General features: G+C 38.4%; 1 protein-coding gene across 2 annotated transcripts; it reads left to right on the top strand.

The window, feature by feature from the left end:
- The first annotated feature begins 1,681 nt into the window (after window positions 1–1,681).
- ATP1B3 (ATPase Na+/K+ transporting subunit beta 3) lies at window positions 1,682–26,246 on the top strand. 2 transcript variants are annotated; one of them, XM_062005827.1, is made up of 8 exons: window positions 1,682–1,943; window positions 10,818–10,946; window positions 15,454–15,561; window positions 16,416–16,603; window positions 17,042–17,092; window positions 17,657–17,683; window positions 22,601–22,687; window positions 25,643–26,246. In XM_062005827.1, the coding sequence occupies exons 1-8, from the start codon at window positions 1,835–1,837 to the stop codon at window positions 25,811–25,813; spliced, it is 870 nt and encodes a 289-aa protein (XP_061861811.1). In that variant the 5' UTR covers window positions 1,682–1,834; the 3' UTR covers window positions 25,814–26,246. The 2 variants fall into 2 exon arrangements, with proteins under 2 accessions (XP_061861811.1, XP_061861812.1); XM_062005828.1 differs by lacking the exon at window positions 17,657–17,683.
- Window positions 26,247–27,253: the final 1,007 nt, after the last annotated feature.

Below are 27,253 nucleotides of genomic sequence, written 5' to 3'. Positions count from 1 at the left end.
TTTTGTTATCTGTATTAACTCCCTTAATCTTTACATCTAGTAACCTTTCATGTTATTGATTCAATATTGTGCTATAGATGGCTATACGCAGATTTTGCTGACATTCTTGCTTAAGAGTGCAGGACACCTATTTTAATAAAACAGGAAAAATAATTTAGCAAAGCAGTTGTTAGAATGTAATGACATTTAGAAGAAAAAAAGAAAAGGGTGATGGCTTACTTTTGGCCTGAAATGGAAAATATTAGCTGTGTGACCCAGAGTAAGTAGTGATATGCTATTTTCTGTTGTTGTTTCATAGCAAGTAGAATTATTTAGATGTTTTACTGTACAAGAAGAAAAGAGACTATTGGAATCAGACATTAAGGAGGCAAATAGGTTTATTCTATTTTATGCTTCACATTTACTGCTTTCTGGCATGAATAATACTGCAACAATCCTAAAGATTTAAAATAGCCATACTGATAAATACTTAATTCCTCTTGTTTACAATGTCTCTTATATTATTCCTCTTACATTTTTAAGATGTAGTCTTAGCTTTTTCACTTGGGGTTGATCTCTGGCTTATTGACCGATAATTTTGAGACCTGCTCACCTGTACACTTGAATTTTGCAAGGTTCCTAATTATGGTTCATTATTTACACTGTGAGCAACATATAAGGGAGACTATGTTAGAGCTGACTTACAAGACTGAGTCATGGGGCTGGTGGTGTGCAGTGGCTGGCACTGCTCCCTTCAGTATCAAGGAAAAGGGAAATTAAAGGGTTGATCCACACCAAAGAGTAAATGAAATCTGTTCCTCTGCTGTCAGCTGAGAGATGGGAGAATGTTGGTTTTTTTTTTTTTTGGTGCTATTCTTACTATGACCTTTAGGAGTGTGGTAACAAATGAGGTTTTGAGCTCTTAAGCTCAAAGAAGTCATTATCAATAGCCATTCTACAGCATTTTTATGCATAAGAGTTCTCTTACATGGAGCTTCAGGATGACGGCACAATTATTAAAGGAAGTTCCAAGATGAGAATTACTCTTGCTAACCTTTGTGTATTCGGATGTTTTCCCGACACACAGCTGTGCGCTAGCAGCAGCTCCTGCCGAGCAGCAGCGCTCACGCGACACGCACTCCCGTACGGTTATGGATGCGTTCAGCGCTGTACAAACACAAGTGTCACAAACGAACCCTTTACAAAGCTACCAGGATTAAAAAAGCGGGGCCGTTCCAGCGTTAGAAGGCTGCCCCGAGGCAGCCTGCGGCCGCCGCTCGGGGCTCCCCCGGCTGAGACGAGACCCCGGCTGGAGCTGGCCGCCGGCCGGGCGGGGAGGAGGCAGAGGAGGCCGCAGGTGCCATTTAGGGCGCGATCCGCAACGTCGCACGTCTCTCTCCAGAGACGGCCATGTCTCGCCGCCGGCCCTGGCCTCACACTGCCGGCCCGAAGCCTCTCAGAAACGCCGCCGAGGCGCCAGAGCCGCCGTCCCGCTCCCCCTCCGGCGGCGGGCGCTGACACCGGCGGCCGCCCGCGCGCCCCCAGCCCCAAGCGCCGCCGCCCGAGCGGGCGCGAGGCAGGGCCGCGTGCCAGCGCGCACGGGGGCTGCAGGCCGGCAGGGGGCGGGCGCGCGGCGGGCCGGGATTGGCTGGCGAGGGCGGACTGACGGCGCGGCTCGCCCCGCCCCGCAGCGCGGTGGGAGGGAAGGTCCGTGCGTGACGCGCCGCCGCCTGCTCTCCCGCCGGGTGCCGCCGCAGCAGTTACTTAGCGGTTGGGAGCAGGCGCTCGCTGCGGCTTTCTTTGCCTGGGAGGCTTCGCCGTCGGGGTGCGCGACGCAGCTGCTTCTCGCCTCGCCATGTCCAAGGAAACGAAGAAGCCCTTCCGCCAGAGCATGGCCGAGTGGCGGCAATTTGTCTACAACCCCAACAGCGGCGAGTTCCTGGGGCGCACGGCTAAGAGCTGGGGTAAGGGCTACCGCGGGAGGCAGGGAGAGGGGGGGGGCGGCGAACTGCCCTGGGCCGCCGGCCGAGGCGAGGAGCGGCGGGAGATGATGCCGAGCGCGGCGGCGTTGGGCAGCCGGAGAGCCCCCCGCCGTGCGTGATGCGGGGACTGCGGCCGCCAGGTGAGGCGGCCCGCGAGGCCGCGGCGCACGCGCCTCGGTAACCGTCGCAACCGCCGCTGCCTGCCAGTCTAAAAATAGCTCCGTCCGTGACAGCGGGGGGGAGGGAGGGGGCGCCTCCCGGGCAGGTGGGGGTCGGGGGAGGAAGAGGAGTTTCTGGGAGCGCGTCCCGAGCTGACTCACCCTCCCGCCTCAGTACGCAAATGCAGTAAATGGGGCCCGCAGGCTCCTCCTCCGCCCGCTCCGTTGAAGGACGGCGGCGGCGGCGGGGGGAGGGAGAGCGGGCGAGCGTGGGGGGACTCCGGGGGCCGCCGCGGTGCGGCTGTGACGGGCTTCCGCCCCGGAGGTGTGGGACCAGCTCCCGCCCCGCGCCTGGCGCTCCCGGGTGATGGCAGCCTGCGTGCTTATCGGTGCGGCGGCTCGCCATCCAGTCCTTCCCCACACACACCCTGCCCGGCTCCCCGGCATCGCCTGAAATCGAGAATGAATGAGCGCTAAGTGCATTCGTGCTTCTGGGCTCTGACTGCAGGTCAGAGAGGGAAAGGAAAAAGAAGCCAAAAACCCCAAACAAGCCTCGAAAAGTTAATGAACCCCAATTCCAAATAGTCTGCAAAGGAATAATCCTTCTGTATCACTGTGCTAAATTTGTTCTAACATAGGGTTTCTGGGCCATTTATTCTTCTGAAATGAACCTTTTAAAAGGAGATTCTCTAGTTAAGGCTTGTGAAGGCAGTGTTTGTTTTCCTATTTTCAGGTAGTCTTCCCGTTGCTTTCATCTGAGCTGGAAGGCATGTTATCATAATCTTGTTACTTCCAGTAAAAATATTTGGATTTTCTAAGTATGTTTTCTCATATTAAGCAGTTGTATAAATGCTTAATATTAGGATGTTTCTTCAGTTCTCGTGGGACGTACTTGCTGAATTCAGAAAATGCAGCGTCTCCTCCCAAGACTTGGATGTAGTTGGGATACTTAGTAGTTGTGCTTACAAAACCAACAAGAATCTCAGCGTGGCATAAAGGAACAGGCCGATACATCCTTGGCCTTGACACAATCTCAATGAATACTGATGTTGAAATAGTAAGGAGGAGCCTGAGCAGACTGCACATGGGGTGTACTTTCTTTTCAGTGCCAGCGTCTCCTGTATGTCAAGAGAGGGCCCAAACTCTGACGTGAGTTCTCCCCCATTCAGATGGAAATAAGAGTTTTTGAACTACTCTGCCAGTTGACTAGCAAAGGAGAGGAAATTTCCACTATGCTGTTGTCTAGTGATCTTTCAGGCAGGTTTCCTGAAGTGTGTGGGTTGGATGAATGGTGTATGGATTGCAGAAGTCTGTCTCTGCCATGAATCTGATGAGTGCAAAGACTGTGGGCGCGTTAGAAATAGCTTGTAACTTTTTTTTTTTAAGTGGAATTGAGACTACTTTCTCAATTTGAGCCTTTCGAATAGGGTCTTACACTGTAGCTAGCCTGTCCTAGTCTGGGTTGATAGATAACACTTGAAGTCTGTGCTGCTTAGTTGGTAATTGACTTTGCATGGTCAGATCCCTTGATAAAAGATGTTCTTCCACATTAAGAAAGTATGTTTAGTTGTAGATAGCCGTTTGAATTTTCTTAAGTGGTTTAGATGATTGGTATGTGGTTAGTTACCTTTTTTTTAGCCTGGATGTTGAGGGGACTGATCAACTATAAATTTTCAGTATGGTTTTTTGGTTGGTATTAATTTGTGGTGGCATTTTGTGATTAACATATTGGGCATATTTAATTTAATTCTTTATACACAAAATTATAGGTTTTGACTGTTTTCGGAGTGGTGTTTAGCTTTCTGTTTGGCGGTTATTTTTTAGTTGCAGAACACTAATTGTCTCTGGCACAGAAGAATGTGCAGGATTTGGTGTCACTTCTGTCTTCACAGTACTGATGTAAGCTTAGAGCAGTCTCACTGACTATTTTTCCTTTCCTCTTGCTGGTCAGGGAAGGCAGCCCCAGAAGAGAGCTCCAGTTGCCACTCTGCACTACTGTTGGTGTCTTCAGGGGCAGCGTAAGAATTCAGTTGACTCTGGTTCTTCTGTGCCTGTTTCTCTTGTCTCAAGACAGCTTCCTCATAGAAATAAGACAGGAGTGGAGAAATTCTAAAATAATTATTCACAGTTTGTGCATATTTTGCCTTACTTGGAGGTGGTCCATGGTGGCTTAGGTAAATTGTTACTGTAAAGCAGTGATTCTCTGAAGCCAGGTGCTATGACATTGGAGTACTTATCTGCCTTTTTGACACCAGGATTTGTAAAAAGATCAAACAAAAGCAGCTTCTCTACTGATTTGTCCCATAACAGAAGCATATTGCCTTTTCAAGTCTGATAGAGTTTCCTTTTACAGTTTGGTAAAAGACCTGTACTAAGTCTCCTTTTGCTGTCTTTTTTTTTTTTTTTTTTTTTTTACAGACTTAAAGAATATTTCAGTTTGAGTCTTTCACAGATGGGTAGCCAAATCTAACAGTAACCACACCACGTCACCCTCTCAAACCCCTTACATTTCTAGGTGATGTTTCTTGTATTAGAGACAGAAAAAACTGTTGATGATGGGATGCTCACTACACACTCAGATGTATGCTTAATCTTACAACATATCCAGTGAACTCAGAAGAATAATTTATGCAACCCCCTCCAAACAACAGCCTAGAGATACTTTTTTATGGTCACACTAGATGTCATGTCAAGCCTATTTAAGCCTTTCTGTAAAGCAAATTATGTCAAGATATTCAAGGTAGAGGTGACATTGTCTTGAAGTATGTAAACCTTCAGGCCCATTGAGTATTTTTTTGAATGCTTAACTGTATCCTTCAGTGCACAAATATGTGCTTGAAATTAAAAACAAAAAACCCCACAGACAAAAGTCAACACCTTATTTTTAGGAAAGTTCTCCACCATGTCAGTGGGTATACAGTCTTGTCAGTCACCATAACAAAAGGTGCAGGTTTTGTTTCTGTTCAGTCTTGGCTTAGTTCTTATTGGGACTTAGAGTGCTGTCCAGGTTTTAACTGCTTTTCTGACTTCATTCTTCTGTGTTTTTTATTAGTGTTGTGATTCAGCTTTCTTCACAGGTAACATAATGTTAAACACTCTGGCATCTCTGTCTGCCATTGCAGTAAAAGCAGTTATGTATCCAAGTTGTGAACTGGAGAGACACCATGGGGTTTTTTTGTATTGTAGCAGATGGACAGTTCATTTAAAAATTGACTGCAGTGAAAATCTTACTAAATTTTCCATGATACTGCGTGTCATAAGAAGTGAATATTTGAGAAATCAGTGAAATATTTAATTTTCCATGACCCATTTCGTGGAAGGAAGAAGGCTTACCTGCAATAAGAGAACGTATCAGTAAGGTCTGGTGCTACAGGAAGGGTATTTTGGGCATTTGTTTTTTGTTTGGTTGGGGTTTTTTGTCGTATAAATGCTTAATCATGGCTATAAGCACAGACTTTTGTGATTCTTTGCAAGTGTTGCAGGTGGAATTTTTTGTCTGCTGAATGTTTAGCCATGTTATCTGTGGAGGCCTGGCTTGTGAAATAAACTGTAACATGGGGTTTAGTTGCTTCCTGGAGTCTTCCCTCTCTCTTTCTTCCTCTCCCTCCCACTACCATCCCCGAAATTTGAAAAACAATAACGCTCAAGAATCTTGGGGAAAAATAGTTGAAATGTGATTAGTGCTTATCGAATATGTATAGTTCTGTTAGCTTAAGGCAAGGAAACCCATCTGCAAGTGGACCAGAAGTCTTTCTTGATGTTGCTGTTTTTTGTGGTAGTCAGTAGTGTTACTTAAGTATTTAAACCCACTAAAGATACTGAAGAATCATCATGCAGTTAATAGAATCAATGTAGAGTGGAATCCAGCAAACCATAAAGACAATATTTTCATTGCAGGAAATGTTGTATAGTTGTTTACATGGCTATTGTGAGACTGTTTATATTGATACCTGTATATGCCTGCCTATGTATTAGGTACAGAGGAAGGGTGGCTGGAAAGCTGCCTGGAGGTCAAGGACCTGGGGTTATTGGGTGACCACTGCCTGAATATGAGCCAGCAGTGTGCCCAGGTAGCTGAGAAGGCCAATGGCATTCTGGCTTGCATCAGAAAGAGCGGGGCCAGCAGGACCAGGAAAGGGATTGTCCCCCTGCAGTTGGCACTGGTGATGCTACACCTCAAACACTCTGTTCAGTTTGGGGCCTCTTGGTACAAGAGGGACATTAAGGTGCTTAACTGTGTCCAGAGATGGGCAGTGAAGCTGGTGAAGGATCTCGAGAGCAAGTCTGACGAGGAGCAGCTGAGGAAGCTGGGGGTGTTGAGTCTGGAGGAGGCCAAGGAGAGACATGATCACTCTCTACAACTCCCTGAAAAGAGGTTGTGGCAAGGTGGGGATCGGTCTCTTCTCACAAGTAGCAAGTGATAGGACGAGGAAATGGCGTCAAGTTGCACCAGAGGAGGTTTAGATTGGATATCAGAGTTATTTGTTTTTTCACTAAAAGGATCTGTCAAGCATTAGAACAGGCTGCCCTGGGAAGGGATTCGCTCACCATCCCTGGAGGTATTTAAAGGCCATGAGGATGTGGTGCTTAGAGACATGATTTAGTGGCGGCATTGCAGTGTACAATCGACAGTTGGACTCTTGATCCTAAGGATCTTTTCCAATGTAAACTATTCTGTGGATCACCTGGTTTATGTGAGGTTGACATGCTTTTTATCACTTTCACTATGTAAAGTTTGGGGAGTTTGTATTCATCATGGAAATGATGGCCAAATATGTGATATCTTGCATTCACCAGAGTTGGTAATTTGAATTTTTACAGTAGAGAAATGTTTTTATCCCTGCAAATGAACTCTTAACTAGTGATGACACCAACACATTGGTTGAGAAATATCTGTTTTCCAAATGTGACTGTTGCTTATCCATAGAGTTAGGATATGGAGAGCTTTTGGTACTGTGGTATTCTTAAAAAGAAAAAAGCCAAAGAAAACCCCCAAAACAACCCAAATAAAACAAAAACTAGGTAAATGGTAATGCAGAATTTTGGTTTTGATGGTTTTCCTTATGTAATAGTTGTAATATCAAAGGCTGGAGAGACTCAGAGGGTTTGTGTAGCAAGATATTGTGCAACGATTGAATTAAGTTGCATGTTGGATGTGGTAGCTGTACTTTTCCTGGAGTAAATGATGAGGATAGCTTTCCACTGTTGTGTGTGTACATCTTGTTTCCTGACCAGAAGTGCAATGTTACGTGAAGTTATTTTGGCAGAGCTTCTTGACAGGTTATGGCTTGTTCACTGTGATTAGCTTAGGATAATTAATACTAATAGGCTCACAAAGAGCAACTTACTCGGTTTGAGGCTGTTGGAAATTGCAGAGGGGTTTTGTCTTGTTTGTTTTTTCACTCTTTTTAGTGCATCCAAGTAGCATAAATTGGTCAGTTTAGGGATTGGTGTTCTGCAGTACATTTACAAAGTATATTAAAATAAAGATTAGAAATAATGTGTGTGTGCACGTGTGCTTTGCTGGGCTGGGGGAGGTTAGTGAAGTTCCAAGGCTTAAATAGAAACAGTCTTTCTAACCTTGTTACTGCTGCAGCCCTGGTGGGTGTGATGGTGGTGTGAGAGTGAAGGACTCCATAAAGGACTGTTCACTGTGGTTTAGACATTGAGGTCCCTCTCGTTGTCCTCAGAGGGAGCGTCAGTAGTGAAGAAATTGGAGCTCACCAAGAAGTGCCTACATGGAGCAGTTGTGCCCTGCTGCAGGTCTTGGTGGGGGAGGGAGACCCCATCAGCTGCTTCCCAACTGGAGTAGCGAGGCTGTGTGGATGCATAGGCACCATTGCCTTGACATAGGGAGCAGGGAGCTGTAGCAGGTTGGATCAGCTCTTCGAGGCGCTTCAGAAGGCTAGTATTGCAGACATTACAATAATGTTGGCCCCAAGCAGCCCTACACTTGGGACTGTGTCAGTGTTGGACCTGCTGGTAATAAACAAGGGGGCAGGGATTCTTTTGGATTTGTTTTTTACCCAGTGAAGTTAGGTGTCATCTTTTGGAAATTAAAATATAGATGTAGTCTGAAATAGCTCAATGAAAGAGATTTCCCTTTCTTTCTTTTCTGCTAATTGCCACAGAAGGTGGTTGTCTTCTCTTAGCTGTCAAACTTCTGTCCCATTGGAACTGATTAATGACTGAGTCACTTGATGGGAAGTGTAGTTTTTACACAGCTTGATGAAAGTGTAACTTGTAGAGATGGAAATGAGAGCCGACCAAAGGTTTTGTAAGGCAGCTTCTTTGTTTTTGTGATGTCTTCTACTTAATACACAATGGTTTTTAGGTTATATTTCTGTTTTAAATCCAATTAAAGCAATTTTAGGCTTATAGGTAAAGCAAATATTGGTGAGCCAAGTACAGATGTGACTTCTGTAATGGCATTTGTAGATTAGGATTTCTACTGTTTGTTTTTATATTATCTTTTCAGCTTCTAAGTAATCTTAGAAATAGTAATAGGTATCTAGCTGTCTTGTTCATTCTAGAGTAAGCCTGTTCTTGTGTTAACATACTTTGCTACTTAATCACTGCCTTGTATCTTACATCTCAGTGGTTCCTGAATGTATTTTAAGTAGCTGATCACTTTCAGATTACTGCAGTAAGTAAGCAACTTTCTCAACATGTGACACTAAAAACTGAAACCAAACTAAAATCCAGTAACATTCTGCTGGTTACTGCAGAGAACTTATGGCAAAGATAATTTGGGAACCACTGCATTACCTTAATATATGTACACTGAATTCTTTCAAGAGAATTAATACAAGTACTTGCATCTTTGGCAGCCATAGATTACTGGGACCTGTAGTACACTAAAAAATATCTCAGTGCAAAGTGCAAGCATAACATCTGGGGTAGGAGCCAGGGTTAGGCTTCTTTCTGTCATCTTCCAGCATCACTGGGGTACAGCCATGTTTGCTTTTGATTTTTCCTTTTCTGTGTAAGGTTGAAAAATACCGCACTTGATAGTCTCACATTATGCAACATGCTGCCACTGATGATTATATGTTTAATGTGCTTTCTTTGACCTGAGTTTTATATCTCTGGCTTCCTGATAGCCTTGTGGCAAGAATATTTAATCGAATCTGCGTCATCATTTGTATGTTTTTGAATTGGAAAGGGTTTGAAGATGGCTCTCTCTTCAAGCAGCTGCTGCCTTCTGTGCTTGTATAGCTCCTATTCTTTTTGTCAACATCTATGCATATGTCTTCAAGACTCAAGTGTTCAGTCAGAATCTCTTGCTCTTTTTTTAGATTAGTGTATATACTTGATTAATAAAACAATTCCTGTTGAATTTTAAATGTCCCTTAGTAAGTGTTTCATCCATACGTATGTTTTATCTTTAGTTGTGAACTATCTCCAGGTAAATGTAAATTTTAAAAGCTAATCTAATAGTAATAGTACATATTCTCAGAACTCCTGAAAACAAACCCAAGGCAAAATAGCAAATAGTATGCTGTTATTTGTTTTATTTAATGAGATGCACTAAAGTAGGTCCATCCGGATCAAAAGCCAAATAGTTCAAGTATACAAAATCTTGTCTGAAAACTTAATCACTAAAGTACTTTGGATGTCCCAAATTTTAAAAGGCTTTTAAATGAGTGTTATTCATTATACCTTTGAGAAAGGGCAGAAAGTTATTTGAAAATCTCTGCAGTCCCTGTAGACTCCAAAGTAAGTTTTTGAATTTCAGCCTGTGTGGCCTTGCCTTTTCAGTAAACAACTGATGTGTGTAACCAGAGTGCATGCCAGTGCATGCATAATGAAAAATGAGGGGGAAAAGAACAGGGGGAAAAATAAAAGCACTTAATCACAGTAAGTTTTCAAGCTGTTTTCCTAAGTGATATTCTCAGTGGTTTGTTGCAGCTAAGTGATGGTGAGGTACAGGCTGCTTGCTTGAGGATGTTTCCTCCAGTTTGGAGGAGTTCTTCCTTAAGCAACTGTCAAGTTGAAGTTAGTAACATCTGTGGAATTGGTGAATTCCAGGAACGTTGCTGAGTCCTGAGGTAGATTGGTTAAGCAGGTGAGTATTAGACAAAAATGAGTCTGAATAGAAGGCCTGGTTTGTTTTTGAAAATATGCAGCAGAAAACATTTTTACCTTGAAGACTCTTGTAATAGGATGTGAATGTGAATGAATTCTCTTTGTGGAGTTGTTCCAAATATCAACTATGTTATTAAAGCTCCAATCGCTTCCAACCTGTTCTGGATCCAGTGTGATAGTTTTCTCTTTTTACTCAGTTCTTTTGTCTTTTCTACAACTCGTTCATTTCCACATACAAAACTGTAATTCACTTTAAGAGCTGAAATTATTGTTTTTCTAACAGTTCTTAGTCATCTTTGCCAGCCTTCTTATGTAGTCCAAAGAGTAGTTTTTAATGCTTCTTTCTTAAAAATAGCCATGCCAAAATACCGTGTAAATTTAAAGTCCAGAAAGTATGAAGAAAAGGTTTTTACATGTGTTATTCTGCGCTGTGCAATACATATGTATGCTAAAGACATGTTGATTTATAGCTACAGTGTAGGAGTGGCAAGGGATTGGGAGTGAGGGGGCAAACCCCATTGTTGTGTTTTCTTATTTCCCATTTTGATTTCCAAAACAGATAATTCAATTAGCTGAAACAATAATAGTAATTTTAGCTTTTTTTCCACAGGTTTGATCTTACTATTCTATCTGGTATTCTATGGCTTCCTAGCAGCACTCTTCACATTCACAATGTGGGTTATGCTTCAGACACTGAGCAATGATATACCAAAATATCGTGACCGGATTTCTAGTCCAGGTAACAGTGCATTTGTGTTTTTATAAACCTCTGTCTGTCTTTAATAACTTAATTTTGTTACAGTTTGTTGTTTGAAGTATAAACTGCCTCTGAGAAACTTTATTGTTATTCAATTACTTACAGGCTTCGAAGGTAAAACTTAGTGTGAGGGAAGTTATATATGCTCATAGCATAAATTCAGACGGTAGCTTTGTATATGTGTGTGCGCTAAGTTTCATTATTTTTTTATCTAAAGTATTTTCAGTTGAACTTGTCATGCATGTAGACTACAATTTTTACCTGCAGGTCCACACAACATACTGTTGTAGAAGTCAGATTGTTATGTAATCACATTGCGTTAAAGATACTATCAAGCAGTTCTCTGGGATCAGATGGAAGGCCACGTGTAATTAGTATTTGATACTTTGAAGAAAGTGCAGGAAGGCTGTACTGTGGAGTTGATGTACTTAAGTGTGTGAAAGGACTAGGATACAAAGGCGTTTTCATTATGGTATTCAGTAGTGTTCAACTGACGTGGGATGTCTGTGGATTTCAGAGGTTATCGGCTTATTATGCAGGGATTCACTGAAGAGAGAGGGTCATGTTTTATTATGAAACTGAGACCATGTAACATGTAGCTGCCACTAAAATTGGTGTTTTGCTTCCTGGAACATGGGCATCCAGTTCCACTGGATGTGACAGGAAAAAAGCCTTGCACAAATGAAAATGGTCATCTTTTTTTTTTTTCTTTTTTTCCCTCCTTCCTTGTTTTTTAATTTTAAATATTTTTGTTAAAGATTGGTTTAAATACAGCAGAAAAAACTGTCATTATAGGCTCTATTTTGATGTATCTCCATATTAGGAAAAAAAAGTAAAGGGTTGTCGGTTTAAAAGATTTAAAAGACGCTTCTGTGCACTTAAACTACATGAAAGATTAATGTTTCTAGTTATTGTTGCAGGAGAATGTGTGCATATTTTATTTGTGTGTGCAACTTAAAATGATTGGACCACTTGAAAATTTGATAGGCCTTCTCAAGTTTTATAATTTGGCTTTGGGACCAAACTTGTGATTAAAACACAACAAAGTTAAATGGTTGTGCAATATTCATATTTTTGTTAAAGTTAGATGATGTCTTCTTTAAAAATGCTTTTTGCTTTTCTTAAACTCCAAACTCTTGAAGTTAAGCATCATCTTGCAATTGCATTACTACCTGAGATGATACAGTAGTGTGTGTGAGCAAGTTGCAATTGGGCCAACTTGAAAAATGTTGCTGGATTCTGAACAGAATTTGTTCTAATGTAGTGTTCAGGCCTTCTCTAACAAGTTCTTCTGACTTGTAAAAAATACTTGAAGGTTTATGACTTTTTTTTTTTTTTTTTTTTTTTTTTTGAGAGAGAGAGGGGAAAAAAAATGGGACTTAGTTCACCATTTCTCCCTGTTTCCTTTGTAGTAAACAGAATCTCCGTAGTGGTTGGAGCTATGGGTAACTGACTTGAATGACATTTTTATCTCTTGTGCCTCTTGCAGTTCAGGGTATTAATTAAGTCATAAGAGACTTTTAAAAAATATTTATACCACAATTAGGTTTTAATTTAAGAATTCCTATAACATTTCTGAATTATTTTTTTATGAACAATGCCTTTACTTATACATAAAAGTTAATGCAATTGCTTATTTCTGCTTTAATGTTTAACTCTGTCATTTTTCACTTGCAGTGAAACATGTCATGTTCCTGGCTGTAAAACTTAAATTTTAAAAAAAAAAGTATTCTACACACAAAACCTGGATGGCGTAGCTCAAAGGTTTTACTCTTGTGTTAAACATACTGGGAAATCTCACGTTTGATTTATTTTGTAATTGATATTTGACTTGTGTTGTGCACAGGGACATAATAACATCAATCAAATCCAGATGATTAAACCCCCTTTTTAAAAAATAAGAAAATCCTTCTTGGAATTGTTGGCTAATGTAATCGGTTACAATCATGATGTGATCCTCTTTAGAGGCTGCTAATTCTGCTCCTCTGAAAGAGCCCAAATCCTGCATCTCTCACAGTCCACGCATCAGTCCTTCAAATAGCTATTTCTGTAGAATTTACACCATAGTCTGTAGGCAGACTGTGTGTGATCCACTGCAGTTGGAGCAATCTCTTCGTCTTGGGATGTTTCTGAAGATCCCCTGAAGCAATAAATCTCTTCAAATTATTATTTAATTCATTGATGAAATAGTTTAATGAATAGTTTAAAAATTGTTTAGCTTTGTCATATTCCCTTTGAAAACTAGCATCTAAGTCCTTCATATACAGTACAATTCTACAGATAATAACAATTAATTCTCCCCCCCAAACTCTTTCATGTGTAAAACCTTTTCAGTGATTTATTTTTTTAGCCCTGTTACTAATTTTCTTGTATTGTGTTGAATCCCAGTTCAGTGTGGAGGCGAGGAGATGATGCAAAGCAATTTGTAGTCAAAAGTGGTATTTTTAGTTCTCTATGGACTGTTAGTCATTAAGGCATTCAATTGTGGCTTTTCTGGAAATAATTTAACTGCTGCTAATGCAGGAAGGAGATTTATGATTTATTGAAAATTCTACAAAAAATTGAGTGAAAAAGCATTAAATTAGATGTTTTTACAGCCCAAAAGATGATTGTCAACAATAAATTTCTAATATATACCTTTATTATTTACCAAATAGAAATATTTGTCATAATTTCTACCATCAAATGGAAAGCTTGATCATTTCTGTACGTAAGTCTTTAATAGATCTAGGCTGCCTTATTGCACTCCTTAAATGCTTTCCATAAGCGTGCTGTGATTTGCTAACTACAATAATGTATCAAGAATACAACATCAAGACAACTTATCTGGCTTTATCTTCCCACTGTAGTCTTATCTTCTAAATGTTTATTTTGTGAACAGAAGGCCTGATATTTTTTTTTTATTATCTTTTCATTTTAGGAGATGAGTTATGGTTTATGCCTTAAATTTCATTCAAGGATCTAGTTTTAATTGGCTTTGCCAGAGGACAAGCAACCACATGGCATTCTAAGCTGATAGGATTAGTTGCTGCTGTAATTGCAGCTTCATGGCACTTCCCTTTTCCCAAATTTGACTTTCATCAAACCCTTTATATATTCTAACTTAGAAGAAAACCAATCTGATTTAAAAAAATAGATTGTGGTTTGTGATTTTTTTCTTCTGTGGAACTGCAATGTCAGTTCTCTGCTATACTTGAAGAGACAGATGCATGGACAATCAATCCTCTGTTAATCATGACGACAGGGCTTTTATCTGTTCTAATTATTTGTATTAAATAAAAGTTACCTTAAGGTAGTGTGAATAAAGCAATCAATCATACACTTACTTTGAACAGATTTAATCTCGTATGCAATATCTGGTGGTGTAGTGCTGTGTCATCTGCTACTGAAGCTGTGATAAATAATGATAGCATTAGGTACCTGTAGTAGTGCAGCTCCTGATGTTACAGGGCTGTATGTATTAGCACAGAGTGTGCCTTTTGCTTTCCCCTGCTAGAAGAAAAATCCCCAAGATGTAACTCTGTACCTTTCTTGACCCATATCCTCGGAAGAAGGATAGTTCACCTCTATCAAGGGCCCAAACTCCATGTCAGTGCTTGCCTTGTTCATCCTTTGACACCAAGCTGGAGCTCAGCATTTAGTAAGCTGTGTGCTGGTTTCTCAGGCCAGCCCTGGCTCCCGGGCTGTTGGGTGTTCCTGCTCCGGTGGCACCGGCAGCAGCTGAGTGCCGCAGCGGGAGCCACGAGCCCAGTGGCTGCGTGCCTGGTGCTCGCCAGCGTTGGTGGTTGCTACAGCCTGACTAAGGCCTTCTCTGATCAAGTGACACACATGTAGTGCTGCAGTAATGTTTCTTCTCCATGAGACAGATGATGTTATACTTTCTGTTTGAGGATAAGTAAGAAAGGATTAACAGCTAACTTGGCATGTCTGTTTTGACTGGGAAGTCTCTCAAGCCACCGTTATGCTCTATAAAGCTTCTAAAAATTCTTTGTTTCTTGTACTGTGACATCAGTACAAGCATTGCTTTGGTCTACATTGCCTTGAAGCATAGCTTTAACTGGAGGCTTTCTAAATGTGGTTTTGGGTATTTTTTTTTATTACTGTTAGTCTGGGTTGGACTAGATGATCTCTAAATGTCCCTTCCAACCCTACCATTCTGTGATTCTATGAATGTGGAAAATGGGAAGAGAATCGGTAAAATTTGTGATTGGAAGTAATTGAGCTGCTGATTTTGCTGTTCCTAATCATTTGGGTTCAACTTGTGAATTACAGTTTTACACTGAATTTAAGTATTAATTCATGTAACATTGGTTTTGGTAACTGGCTCCAAACACAAACTGCCTTCCAGTCCTGTAGAAAATAGGGGTAACATGATGTATCTTTACAGATGGCTGTTTTCTGATTTATCGTTGTGATTTTTTTTGTGGGTTAGAGTGGTCTAGGGAAGTGATGTTGTTCAGTTCTTTTACTTGCACTTTTTCTTTTTAAGGACTTATGATTTCACCGAAGCCAGACACTGCACTGGAATTTTACTTTAACAAGAGTGATGCCCAGTCATACGCAGAATATGTTTCTACACTTAGAAAATTCCTTGAATGTAAGTAAGTTACTTAAAACTGCCCAAGTAGTTCAGGAGTCTTGATGCTGAGCACATTAGTTTCCTTTTTTGCTTGTAGTTACCAATTGCTAATGAAGACTGGTACAAGTTCAGGCTTACTCTAGACATGTGTGTTATTAAAGTATATACTTCACAGGAGGTAAGTATAAATACGTGTATGGGACAGGGAGCCTGAGCATGAGCAATTGCAGTTCAGTGGGTTTTGGACTCTCAAATTGAGGATTGACTTTCCCTTTTTCCATTTTACTTTGTTTATGCTTAGCTGGGGGCAGGGTGTAGGGGAGGGAAAAAAAACATACAATGAGTTAAATGCAAATAGATGAGCCTTTGTGACAATGTGATCTTTGTACTTGTGAAATAGAAGAAAGTGAGAAACAATTTGGGATGTTAGTGTAACATCAATTATACTACCTCTTGTAAATGTAGAGGCACTTCAATGACTAATATGAAATTATTTGGCGTTTTCCTGTGCATTTGTAAAAGAAACGTGTAAAAGGAAAACTGGTTTAGTTTCCAGGGAAAAGCTTGATTTGTTTGTATTTAGTTAGTTTAGAAATAATTTGTGTACAGAAATTAATGAAGTTGTGATTAGTGATAGGATTTGAAAAGCAGGGCACTTCATTTCTTTTGTAATTCTCTTTTTATTCTTTTATTCAGGTGCAGTGCCCATTCTTGATAGGCTTTGAAAAAAGTGTTTTAATATGATTGTGAGACATAGTGCTTTGAGAAAACTGCTAGACAAGTAACAACTACAACTTAGATGTTAGTGTTTGCATTTTTTCACTACTTTTATGCTTTATACCATTGATTTACAAGCTATTTCTGTTTCATAGCTTATGATGATTCAAAGCAATCCCAAAACATAAACTGTACACCAGGAAGGATTTTTGATCAGAATGATGCTGCTGTTAAAAAGGCATGTCGATTTAACCTCTCTGAGCTTGGACAATGCTCTGGAAAGGAAGATAAGACCTTCGGCTATTCTAAAGGAACTCCCTGTGTGCTTGTGAAAATTAACAGAGTAAGTGCCTAGTTATTTTTTTAATTCTTTCTGTAAGTGCTCTCAACTACTACTATATGAAAAATGACTGTAGAAAAGGACTGAAATAAACGTTCAGTTTACTTCCAAAGGTATTTGCATTTCTGGAATAGTGTAATTTACAAAAATGTCTAGCGATTCATGTGTTTGAGATTAGAATTAAGTGAGTTTTTTGAGCATTCTAATACAACTGTTGGCTCTAATTGTTTGTGTGATGAAAATACCTGTTTTAGGAAGTGCAGCACTCTGGTTTTGCTTACTGTGCTGTGTAACAGATTCTAAACCACTGTGCAGGTAAGGTGTATTTACTTCTGTCTTCTAGAAATGTAATTAGAATGTAATGCATTCTGTAACTCCTAAACTATGAGGTGATGAAAACTTTTCTGAACAAAAGTAATATTTTAACTTTCTTTTCTTCAGATAATCGGATTAAAGCCTGAAGGAGAACCACGCATACACTGTACATCTAAGGTCAGTTCTGAATATAAGAAATAGGAATGTAGTTAATTTGCCTTGTGGTTAGGATCAAAAGCGATGTACTGTGTTAGAACATTTCTTTCACTCCATGTCTTGTTAGACTTTGTACTTTTTTCTTGTTTTCATCTTACTGTGTGTCTAGTTTAGTTTTAATGTCTTTAATTTCTTCAGTGCACTTATAGATATCACTTTACTGTTGCTGTTACTTCATCTTTAGATGTACTTGAGCTACCTTATTTGCTTTAGAGTCAAGAAAGATGTATACATGTTACTTGTGATCATATTTATTTGAGTTGTGTTTTGGTTTTTCGCATTTCATAACTTGTATTTTTATTTTTTCTCCATGCTGCAAGTGCACCTTAAACAATTTTATAAATGATGGGTAAGACACAGTGTGGAAACTAATGTTACTGTTTGAGTAAAAGTTCCCTTCAAATCAAGTATAAACTACTTACAATAAGAGATTATGTGTTCGTATTTGTTGTGTACCAGTGGATTTCCACAGAATGTTTTATGGCAACTCTAATAATTACTTTGACTTCTGCGTATTTTTCCTAGACTGCCTGGGGAGCAGTGAAAGCCTTGGTAAGTTAGTAGCTTAAGTAAGGGATGGAGTCACGGCTTTTAGCTTAAGGTGAATGATAAAAATGTAGGCTGAGAAATTTCATCAGTTAATGAGACAGTCTTAAGTGTTCCTCTCTCCATCCAAGGTACCTATGGTAGGCATAGATGTTAATACTTGACTTTTTGTGGAGTCTTTGAAAGCTCTCATCTCCCACTGAGAGTCTGTTGGAAAAAAAGATGATTCCTTCTCTTCTTTGAGGCTGAGTCTTTGTGTCCATTCTTAAAAAAGATGTTCTGTTGGAGGAATGATTTATTTCTTTAGAATAAAGAAATAGGTTCCTTCTACTTTATTAGCACTCTTTTTTCTTGGACTTCTCTAAGTATATAATTTTTCATTATGGTGTATCCCAAAATGACAGAAATTTGCCTCTAGCTGAGATATTATTAATGGCAGAACTTTTCCTTTTGTCATGACATTGGAAGTAATGTTTGTTGAGGTAAATATGCCACTTTTAATACATTGGGTTTATTTTAACCATATTACTGTTTAGATCTTTCTTCTTGTTATTTTCCAGCCTGTATTTGTAGATTTCTTGAAGTTCAGACCTTCAAATTTCTTGTTGCTATTTTTGGCCACCCCCTCTGTAATTTCTTGTTATCATTTTAGTGAGATCAAGTTGTCTGATGGTTTTTGAACTAGTGATGGCTTGGTCCATTAATGAATTACTTCCTTTTACATCTAGCAAGTCCTTACTGAAAACATTGAATAGAGTCCAGGACAGTCATCTTCATTTCCACCTAAAATTTCTTGTGATTTGTGGAGAACTAGTCTTCAAATTATTTATACAATCTTGATGATAATCCTACTTTCTTATGTTTGTATTTCTTCAGCTTTCTTATATGGATGCTCTATGACACAGTGGTCAAAGCTATACTAAGCACATCGAGATCATTCTTTTTCTTATCCTCCCTAGCAAAATAATATGTTTGATAACAACTTGATTGATTATGGTGGGGTGATTTTGCTTTTTTTTTTGCCCTTTGAGATACTTATAAATTGTATGTTATGGTTTGTATTTTCTTGCATCCTTTTTCATTAAGTCTGAAATTGTTTTTTAGCACGCCCAGTGAGAATTTCTCTGATCTACACAAATGTGGTGTTTTGAAATTTTACTATTATTAATCTTAGTTCTTCAGTGTCTTCCATGGAACATATTTGTCAGGCTTTGCGACTTTGAATGCGTATATTTTATTTGTAGCCTATTCTCCACCCTAACACATCATGATTTTACCGACTTAGGAAGGCTTAAGTACTGTTTACAATTCCTTCTCTGTAGACAAAAAAGAAGCAGAGTAAATACCTTTCTTTTTTTTTCCCCTTGATGAATTTTTACAGAAGTTCTCTTATGTTATGTTATGTTAGATTTACATCAACTTATGAGGCTTTGTTTCCAATTACAGTTTTATTTCTTTGACTCTAGGATATGAATGTGGTGTAATGATCTCTTCTGTAGTGGATAAGGTGATTGCTTCCCTAGAAATAATATCTTGTGGCCTTTTTGGATCTTGTTGATGCAAGGATGTGAAGCGACCGTCTTGTGTGCACACTGGAAGGGAGGATAGCTAGTGGGCTTGTGTGCATTTCACACACAAATTCATAACTGCGTTGCAACTGCCACTGTATTTGAATGTTCCCAAATACTGGCCCATAACAGAAGTTAAAGTGTAGTGGTAATTTGTAACTTCTGTCTTGCTTCTCTTATTTAGAACGTTTATCTAGTCTTTAAGTAACTGATGTGTCCTGTTGTGGTCTTCTGGATAGTTTGGTGGTGATGGGTTGTTTTTTACTTCCGTGTTGCTGTCAGCAAATGGGAATTAAAAGAATTCAGAGTGTACTAAAAAGTTCAATCCAAGTGACATGCGTTTCTGAAAAGAACTCCCTGCTGGATATTAGCTTCATAGAATATATGTGAGCATTTGTGTGCAGTTCATAGCACAGATGCAACTTACTACTAATTTTAAATTTTCTACCTGAAATCTTTTAACATCAGAGTGACAAAGACAGAGTTTGCTTAAAAGGTGACTTAGTTGAGTGGAGTGCATATGGTACTTTCATGTTCTCTTCATGTTCTACTTTTTTTAACCTGTACATTTGCTGTTCACTGACTTTATTGTTTTTACCTTTTGCTTTAGTCTGTGTTTTTTAAACATTTCTTATTCTGTATAGTGAGAGTTTTATAAATATTGAGAGCAATTTGTAGAATCATCTGCCTGGACTTAACACAATTGGAAATTTCTCTTTTAAAGAAGAGGATAAATCTCTCAAATTCAAAATAAGGAAAATAGCTTCTGTCTTTGCATCCTGCCAGTGTTTGCCACCCGAAATGTCATTTACATTCTTCCTGTCAGAACTTATGTGCTTCAGACATTCTCCTATGAGGTGATTTGTCTCTCTTCTCTCTGCACTCTTGCTGTGGGAATTTTTTAAAGTAGAAAAGTTTTAGATAGATCTGTGATTTCAAATCAGCACACTTGATAGTTGGGGATACTTCTCTCTCTGCCTCCATATAGTGGTAGCTGTAGTCACTGTAATTTCTGTAGAAGTCAATGTTTGCGGTATCAGATGCTAATTACTGCTAGTTCTTCCTCCTGCACCCTGGAGGAACGATGCTGCTATAGTCCTGAGGATCTCCACAAAGAGAAGCAAGCCAAAAAAGGAATTTGTTTTCAAAACGTTTGAAAGTCAGCATTTTAGATCTTTAGTTCGGGGCTGGAAGTGAACTGCAACATGATTTTTATTTTTTTATAACTAGAAATAATTAAAAAAGCCTTAATCCCAATATATAGATATAAATTTCTGCTATTTAGTGACCACTGTGACTTTGTGTTAGGTGTTCCTTTCTAGTTGACAAGAATAAGAATGACTATATGAATAACATAGTGTACCTTGTATTGTCAACATACTCAGCCTCTAACTTCCCTTGCATTTTGGGACAGAAATCTTAGGTGTTTTACAGTTTCTAGTAATGGATACTGCTCTCGTACAATGACATCGTTTCTTCTCAAATGATTACAGACCAGTCTTGCCCAAGTTCTTTCCTTGAGTCCTTGTACATTATTTTAACATCTGTAAAATTACTCTTTCTAAGACACAGTCTTAATAAAGACCCAGTAAGTGAGGTGGAAGTCTATCTGTCCAGCTAAGAGGTCTGATTTTTAGATTTGCTGACTACCTGCAACTCTTTCTGGAAGTTGTAAATGGTAAGCAGAAAAAGTGACACTCACTAATGGACTGATTCTTGAAGCTCTTCAGCAAATGCAGCTTGATAGATGTTGTTTGGGTTTTTTTTTAATTATATTGGGATACTAACTAGGATTAATTAAATTCTTAAGAAAATACCAGACCCCAGAGCAGTTGCATGAGACAGGCAGTTGCATGTCCCAGAACCGCTCTGCTATTGCATTGATAGCCTAATATGTATATATTTATGACTGCATGCATGCCTGGTGTTAAGCTGCTCCAGAAAGCTCTAATCCTAGTGATCATGCTTACGTTACTCTGTATCCTGATTGTTTTAACCATTATTTCAGAAATATATTTGAAAATTTTCATCTGTGTGAGTTTTAATTAAAATGAAGAATAATAGTGAAAAGAAACACATTTCTGCCTAGTCATTATATTTGCTAACTCAAGGTCCAAAATATTTAATAAGCATATATGGGAAAATTGCAATAATTTTGACTGCAAAGGAACAACATTATGGCCACATTCTAAAAACCATTTTGTACATTCTTTTGAGGAGATGAGAAGAAGGTATTCAACTGTGGTTTATTCTTTACTATTTTTTATTACTTGTTTGAATCTTTTGCTTAGTTCTGTTACCACAGTTGTCTCCTGAACTTTGTAGTGCATTGTTGAAAAACTGCAGCTACGAGAGTATAGAAAAAACAATGAAAGCTACTGATGCACTTTGAACTTGTGAATTGCACTGAATGAGCACTGAATATACATTTAGCATTTTGCAGGGGTTGTTTTAGTGCTGTTTCCCTTTATCATGGTCATACGTTTACCTTATAGAAAGTCACCTTAGATGTATTTCCTGGTGGTTTGAGCTTGCAGTTCCACATCCTGCCAGGATGGAGAGTCCTCATGAATATTGTGTATAAGGACATGTCTTGGTGTATCGCTGTACTGATAGCCTGTGTGTGGGACAGCTCAGTTGTGTACATGTTTTTTGTGTATTTTACAGATTGAATGACTCCTAAGTCAGAAATGAAGCAACAACTTTGTAGATAGCTGCTGCCTATTACAAGATTTTGGAATGTAGGGGAAAAGTCTAGTGATAAAGCATGCAACTCTGCTAACATCACCATTTGAAACTTGAATTTCCTTTATGTAGCCTGTGTTCCAAGGCTAGTGGAACAACTCTTAGAAATAGTACACCATTGCAGGGAGAGAGGGCAATAGTTCTTTGGGGGGGGTTGTAGTGTTCCAAATTTAAGAGGCTTAAAAACCTGGCTTTAAACAGAAATAAACTTCATGAATGTGCTCTTGCTTCACCAAAATATACATACTTGGGTTAAGTCTTGGATACTTGGGATCTTAGCTTATATATGGAGTTTTTTGGTGGTTGTTAATTTTTTATAGCAATGAATATCCTCTCCCCTCCCCTTTTCTTTTGACTCATAAGAGAAACATGAAGGCAAGCTGTCTTGACTTGATTACTAATTTAAATACTGTTGTTAATAATCCTTACTGTAGCAGATGTGTGCAGCATGTAACTGTTTGCCAAAAATTAATTTGGAAGTTATTCGAAGTATTGGTAGCTCAGTTGCCTTTTTTAAGGATCTTGCACATTTTATTATTGAGTTAATCTACTGTTAATTTTTATGTAATCAGATGTTAACTTTTAAATTTGTTTCTATCTCCAATCACAGGAAGAAGGTGCAGTTGAAATAAATTATTTTCCTCCTCATGGCTTGATTGACTTAATGTACTTTCCATACTATGGGAAAAGCTTGCATGTAAGTATGCCTTAATGATGGTCTTCATTCTGGAAATGTTTTGCTTCTTTTTATAATGGCTAATATCAGATTGGTTCATAAGTTTGAACTTTGTAAAGCGGCACCCATAAGGAATATTACACATGTAGAGATTTCATAATGTTCTATAAGTTTACAGATATACTTTGACAGACATAAAGAAAATAAATAGGACATTTTCTTAAGGAAGAGATTTTCTTAGCAGTATTAGGGGCATCTGCTGCATTTTGGTCACTGATACCTTTTAGAGTCTTTGTATATAGGGAAAAGCAGGAAAAGGAAACTACTGTAATAAAAAACCTACTTTTTTTTAAAGTTAATCCTTTAAGTCTAGGTTTAAGTTTAACTTAAGTTTAAGGGGTTTAAGTCTAGGATATTAAGTTTATAATTTGTTGTGGTGGTGTTGATTATACTGTGGTCATGATTTTCTATTTGCTCTGATTTTTAAGCTTTTTTAATTGTCTTAATTTTTAAAAAAAACCCACGTTTTTCTTTGTTTGCTCCATCTGTCCTCATTGTATTTGAACATACATTTTATATAGCTAATTGAAGAATAGTGGTGGTTTGTAATTTCCCTAAAATGATTAAAAGATGACTAAATTATTCCTTTATCAGTTATTTTTTTCCAATGTATTCAATACTTATTTGCAGCAGTTCACATAACTGTTTTTTATCCTCATAAGGCATTTACTAATGAGGAAGGAGTTTGTTTTTCTTGAACTCTTGCTGTTATGTTACTTGTAGGTAGTTCTGTGTTTTCCATTTTTGTTGCCAGACTTTGAATTGATAAGCCATCCATTTTCTTAGACATACCAAATTAGATAAAGACTGTCAACCTGTGCATCCTACAGGCAAAGTCAGTAGGTACTTTATCCCCTTCCTGGAATAAAAGAATAGGAAAATAGAGTACTGCTTCCCAGAGAAATGCAAAACACAGCATCAGCAGACCTTGAGATGTCAGGAGGTAGTTTGTATCAAAGGTAGGATGATGAACTTCATCTCATCAAGATAGAATTCCTGTCTTGCTGCTCTACTGATGGAAAAGGAAAGATTGTGAGAGTGTATGAGAGTAATGAAATCAGGCAAAACTCAATGCTATTCCTTCCTTGACTGAAAAATAAAATGCTTTATTTTTGTTTGTTTGGTTTTTGATTCAATGTCCTTTTCTATTCATTTTGACATATGAGATAGGTGCTATGGTTTGAGGGATTCTTGATGTGAAGCTTAATTCTCATAACATCAGTAGATTGTGAGACAGTAAGGAAAGTGGTTAAAAGTTGAGGGGTTTGAATAGGTTTGAAGACTGTATAATTTTTTTTTTTTTTAATCTATACAACAGAATTTCTACTTTGTATCAATGTGGAATTGTTTTATTATTCTGTAAAGATGTTTAGAGGATGCAACTAATCTTGCTACTCTGGCACTAAGGCAGGAGCCATAAAAGTACTAGTATCTACAATTTCATGTTCGAGTGGTTGACTTTTTCTGCTCAGCACGATGAGCCCAACTCCCCAGCCTCAGGGAATGGGTTTTTTAGAGGATTTGTAGTGTTTAATGAGGATGTTTAATCTTTTCCTTCCCCCAAAATTTATATTGAATAGAAGTATTGAAATCATCAGTCTTCAAAACATCATAGAAATTTGTTTATCTGTTTTGAAGACTCTTGGTGATGAGAGGCCTTCTCTGAGCCATACAGTAATTGTATTTATGATTTTTAGAAAAATCAGTACTTCAGGTGTGGTATCACCCTTACAGCTGGAGAATTTTGAGGATGCCTTGACAAGCTGCATTTCCCCTCTCAGTTTGAAGTTGATAGAGCACAGGGAAACTGCAAATCTAGGAAAATCACCATCCAAGGAAAGCTGTTATTTCAGTCTTCTTTTTACGAGTACTTCATGTTAAAGATTTTAGCACATCAGCTTCCATGCCATCATTCTTTGTAAATGAGACTGAGTATTCTGTAGTGCATTCTTTGGTGGAGAAGATAGGTTAAAAAATAACAGAAATGTATTAAGGAGTCTCTTTAATTAATGAGGAAAAATATAATTCATTGTTTTGTGTGATTAAAATTTAAGGCTTATACTTGTATAATACTGTAGACTCACTTAGTCCACTGGCTCAGTATTAAGGATATAGACAATTTTACTTGGTCATCAGTATTACCTAAAGATAGAATATTGGATGAAGTGCTGCTTTAACAGTGTATAATAAATAAATTCTTATTTAATTCATAGGTACTTGACAAGAGAATTCAACTTGTCCGACTTGAATTGGACTTGAAGTTAATATTGGGTTGACTAAAAAAGTCTTGAGTTTTTATTATAGGGAATAGAGTCACCAAATGTGATTGACCAGGACACTGTGAGAATACTCAAAGAAAGATTTCTCTGTAAAGCCATCAAACAAACAGCACATTTTAAAATGGATTGTTGCTGAACAAGTAAATGGGATAAGGTGGAAGGGAAACTAGTTTGCTAGTATTTATTGAATCATACTTTTGGCAAAAGCCATTTAAAACCAGTCTGGACAAGTTAGTGCTCTATAGTAGATTTGGAAAAAAACCCAAAAACTAAACCCAAAATAAATAGAAGAGATAATGGAATGGATAGGAAGGGAGGCTTTTAAAGGATGTTTCAGGTAGAGTTTTCTATAAAACTTGGACCTACTATAATAGAAAGGGGTAAATTCATATGGCTCTTGAAGATACTGTCTCTGTACTTAGGTAATTATGTTGAATGTATTAGTTAAGGAATAGTATGAAGGATGTACACCTGACTATCTAACTTTGGAAGAAATCTTTCCTGAGTCAGATTGTGGTTTGAAAAGTTTAGTTCTTAATTAGCTTTTTTTCTCAACTGTTCTGATAGATTAAATGTTAATTTAAATGCAAAATTACTCTGGTATCTCAAATATTTTCCCCATCTTTCTGTTTACTAGGCTCACTATTTACAGCCTCTAGTGGCTGTTCAACTAGCAATTAACTCCAACAGTACCAAAGAAGAAGTAGCAATTGAGTGTAAGATCCTGGGCTCACCTAATTTAAAAAATGAAGATGAACGTGACAAGTTTCTGGGACGAATTGCCTTCAAAGTTCAGATGACTGAATAGCTGGAGTAGAAAATTCTCCACTAAGTAAACATTGTGTTGTCTGTTTTGTACCAGCTGGACATGCCATTTTAGGATATGAGACCACCTTGGAGAATGTTAAGGTGGCTTATGGTGTTCAGGGTAGCATAATAATATGCTTCCAAATGGTATGTTTAAAATCCCTCAAAATAAATGCCTCTCCTGCTTCTGCCTGCCCCATTGGAACAGTGTACAGACTATAGTTATGTCATAGAGACCTGTAAATAGCTGTTTTCAAACACATAATACTGGTGACCTTTGTCCTGTTCTAAAATGTGGTTTTATCCCCCAAGTGAGTGTCTCAAGCTTAACGTGCTGTGCTATGTAAATATTGTATTGATTTAACACTGGTTTAACTGTCATATCTCAATGCTGACACAGTTATAGGGATAAATAATAAATGGTACCTGATTGACATAGTGATTTTTTTTTTTTATTTGTAAGAGTAAACACCTTCAATGTAAATTGTGTGTCTGGGAGTGGGTGGGTGGATGGCTGTGTGGAGATGCCTTAAATTGTAGACTGGGTGGCGTGGGAGAGTTGAAATGGATTGAAGAGTTGGCATGGGTTTCTGAAAGTAAGTGCTCAACTAGTACTTTCTTGTGCTTGTCACTGTGCAAGTATTGTGTACATGTAATACTTGGTATAGAGTTTGGTATTCTAGCTGAGGAATCTTTCTTTGTGTTGTTAATTGCTTGTGATATGTGGAGCACAAATAAAATCTATAGAGTATTTTAAAACCTTTTAGTTCAGAAATATCAATATTAAAAGATTTAAATTGTTTAGGGTCCTGGTAACAGTTGTGCAACAGAGCTGCTTGAAAGAAATGGCCTCACTATTGTGGGAATAGGCTTTCATTTTCCAACTACAAAACTTCCTGAAGAACCTCTGTTCAGAAAAAGGATTGTCTTGATTAAACATTCCTGTTTAATTTATATACTGTTTTGTTGCATCATTTTAACGTGCTTCACATCTCTGTCTGCTTCATCTTGGATTTTCTGTGTATTTCCTCATCATCCATTTCCAAAATTGGTGTCATCAGCTTTTTTATAGAAGTACCCCATTGACTGGGAATGGATTATTTGCAGTCTAACTTGAATATTTTTATTAATCCTGTTGCTAAAATGGCTACAAATACACTGGTTTATTTGTGACTGCTCCTCATAGTAAATAAAGTGGACTCATTTTATGGGGTTATAAATTCTGCAGTCATGTCAAAATGGGATTACTGTACTCCAGAGGTTTTGTTTGTTTTGGGTTTGTTTTTTTGAGCACATGGTCCACATTCTGATGTCTTCTCAATATTAAAGATCACAGCAAATCAGCATTTGTATAAATACCTGTGTGTCTGCCAGTTAGGCCTAAATTTGTTACTTAACGTGTTTTTATGCCTAATTCTTATAGTGGATTTTATTTTTTTTT

This window comes from Colius striatus, chromosome 12 (assembly GCF_028858725.1).
Source record: "Colius striatus isolate bColStr4 chromosome 12, bColStr4.1.hap1, whole genome shotgun sequence".
Lineage (NCBI taxonomy): Eukaryota > Metazoa > Chordata > Aves > Coliiformes > Coliidae > Colius > Colius striatus.
This window is presented reverse-complemented; position numbering and strand designations above follow the sequence as displayed.

Coding starts and splice junctions, on each gene's coding strand:
- ATP1B3 (XM_062005827.1), top strand. CDS start 1,835: ATGTCCAAGGAAACGAAGAAGCCCTTCCGCCAGAGCATGGCCGAGTGG. Junction 16,604..17,041: donor TGCTTGTGAAAATTAACAGA/GTAAGTGCCTAG, acceptor TCTTTTCTTCAG/ATAATCGGATTAAAGCCTGA. Junction 17,684..22,600: donor GGGGAGCAGTGAAAGCCTTG/GTAAGTTAGTAG, acceptor CTCCAATCACAG/GAAGAAGGTGCAGTTGAAAT.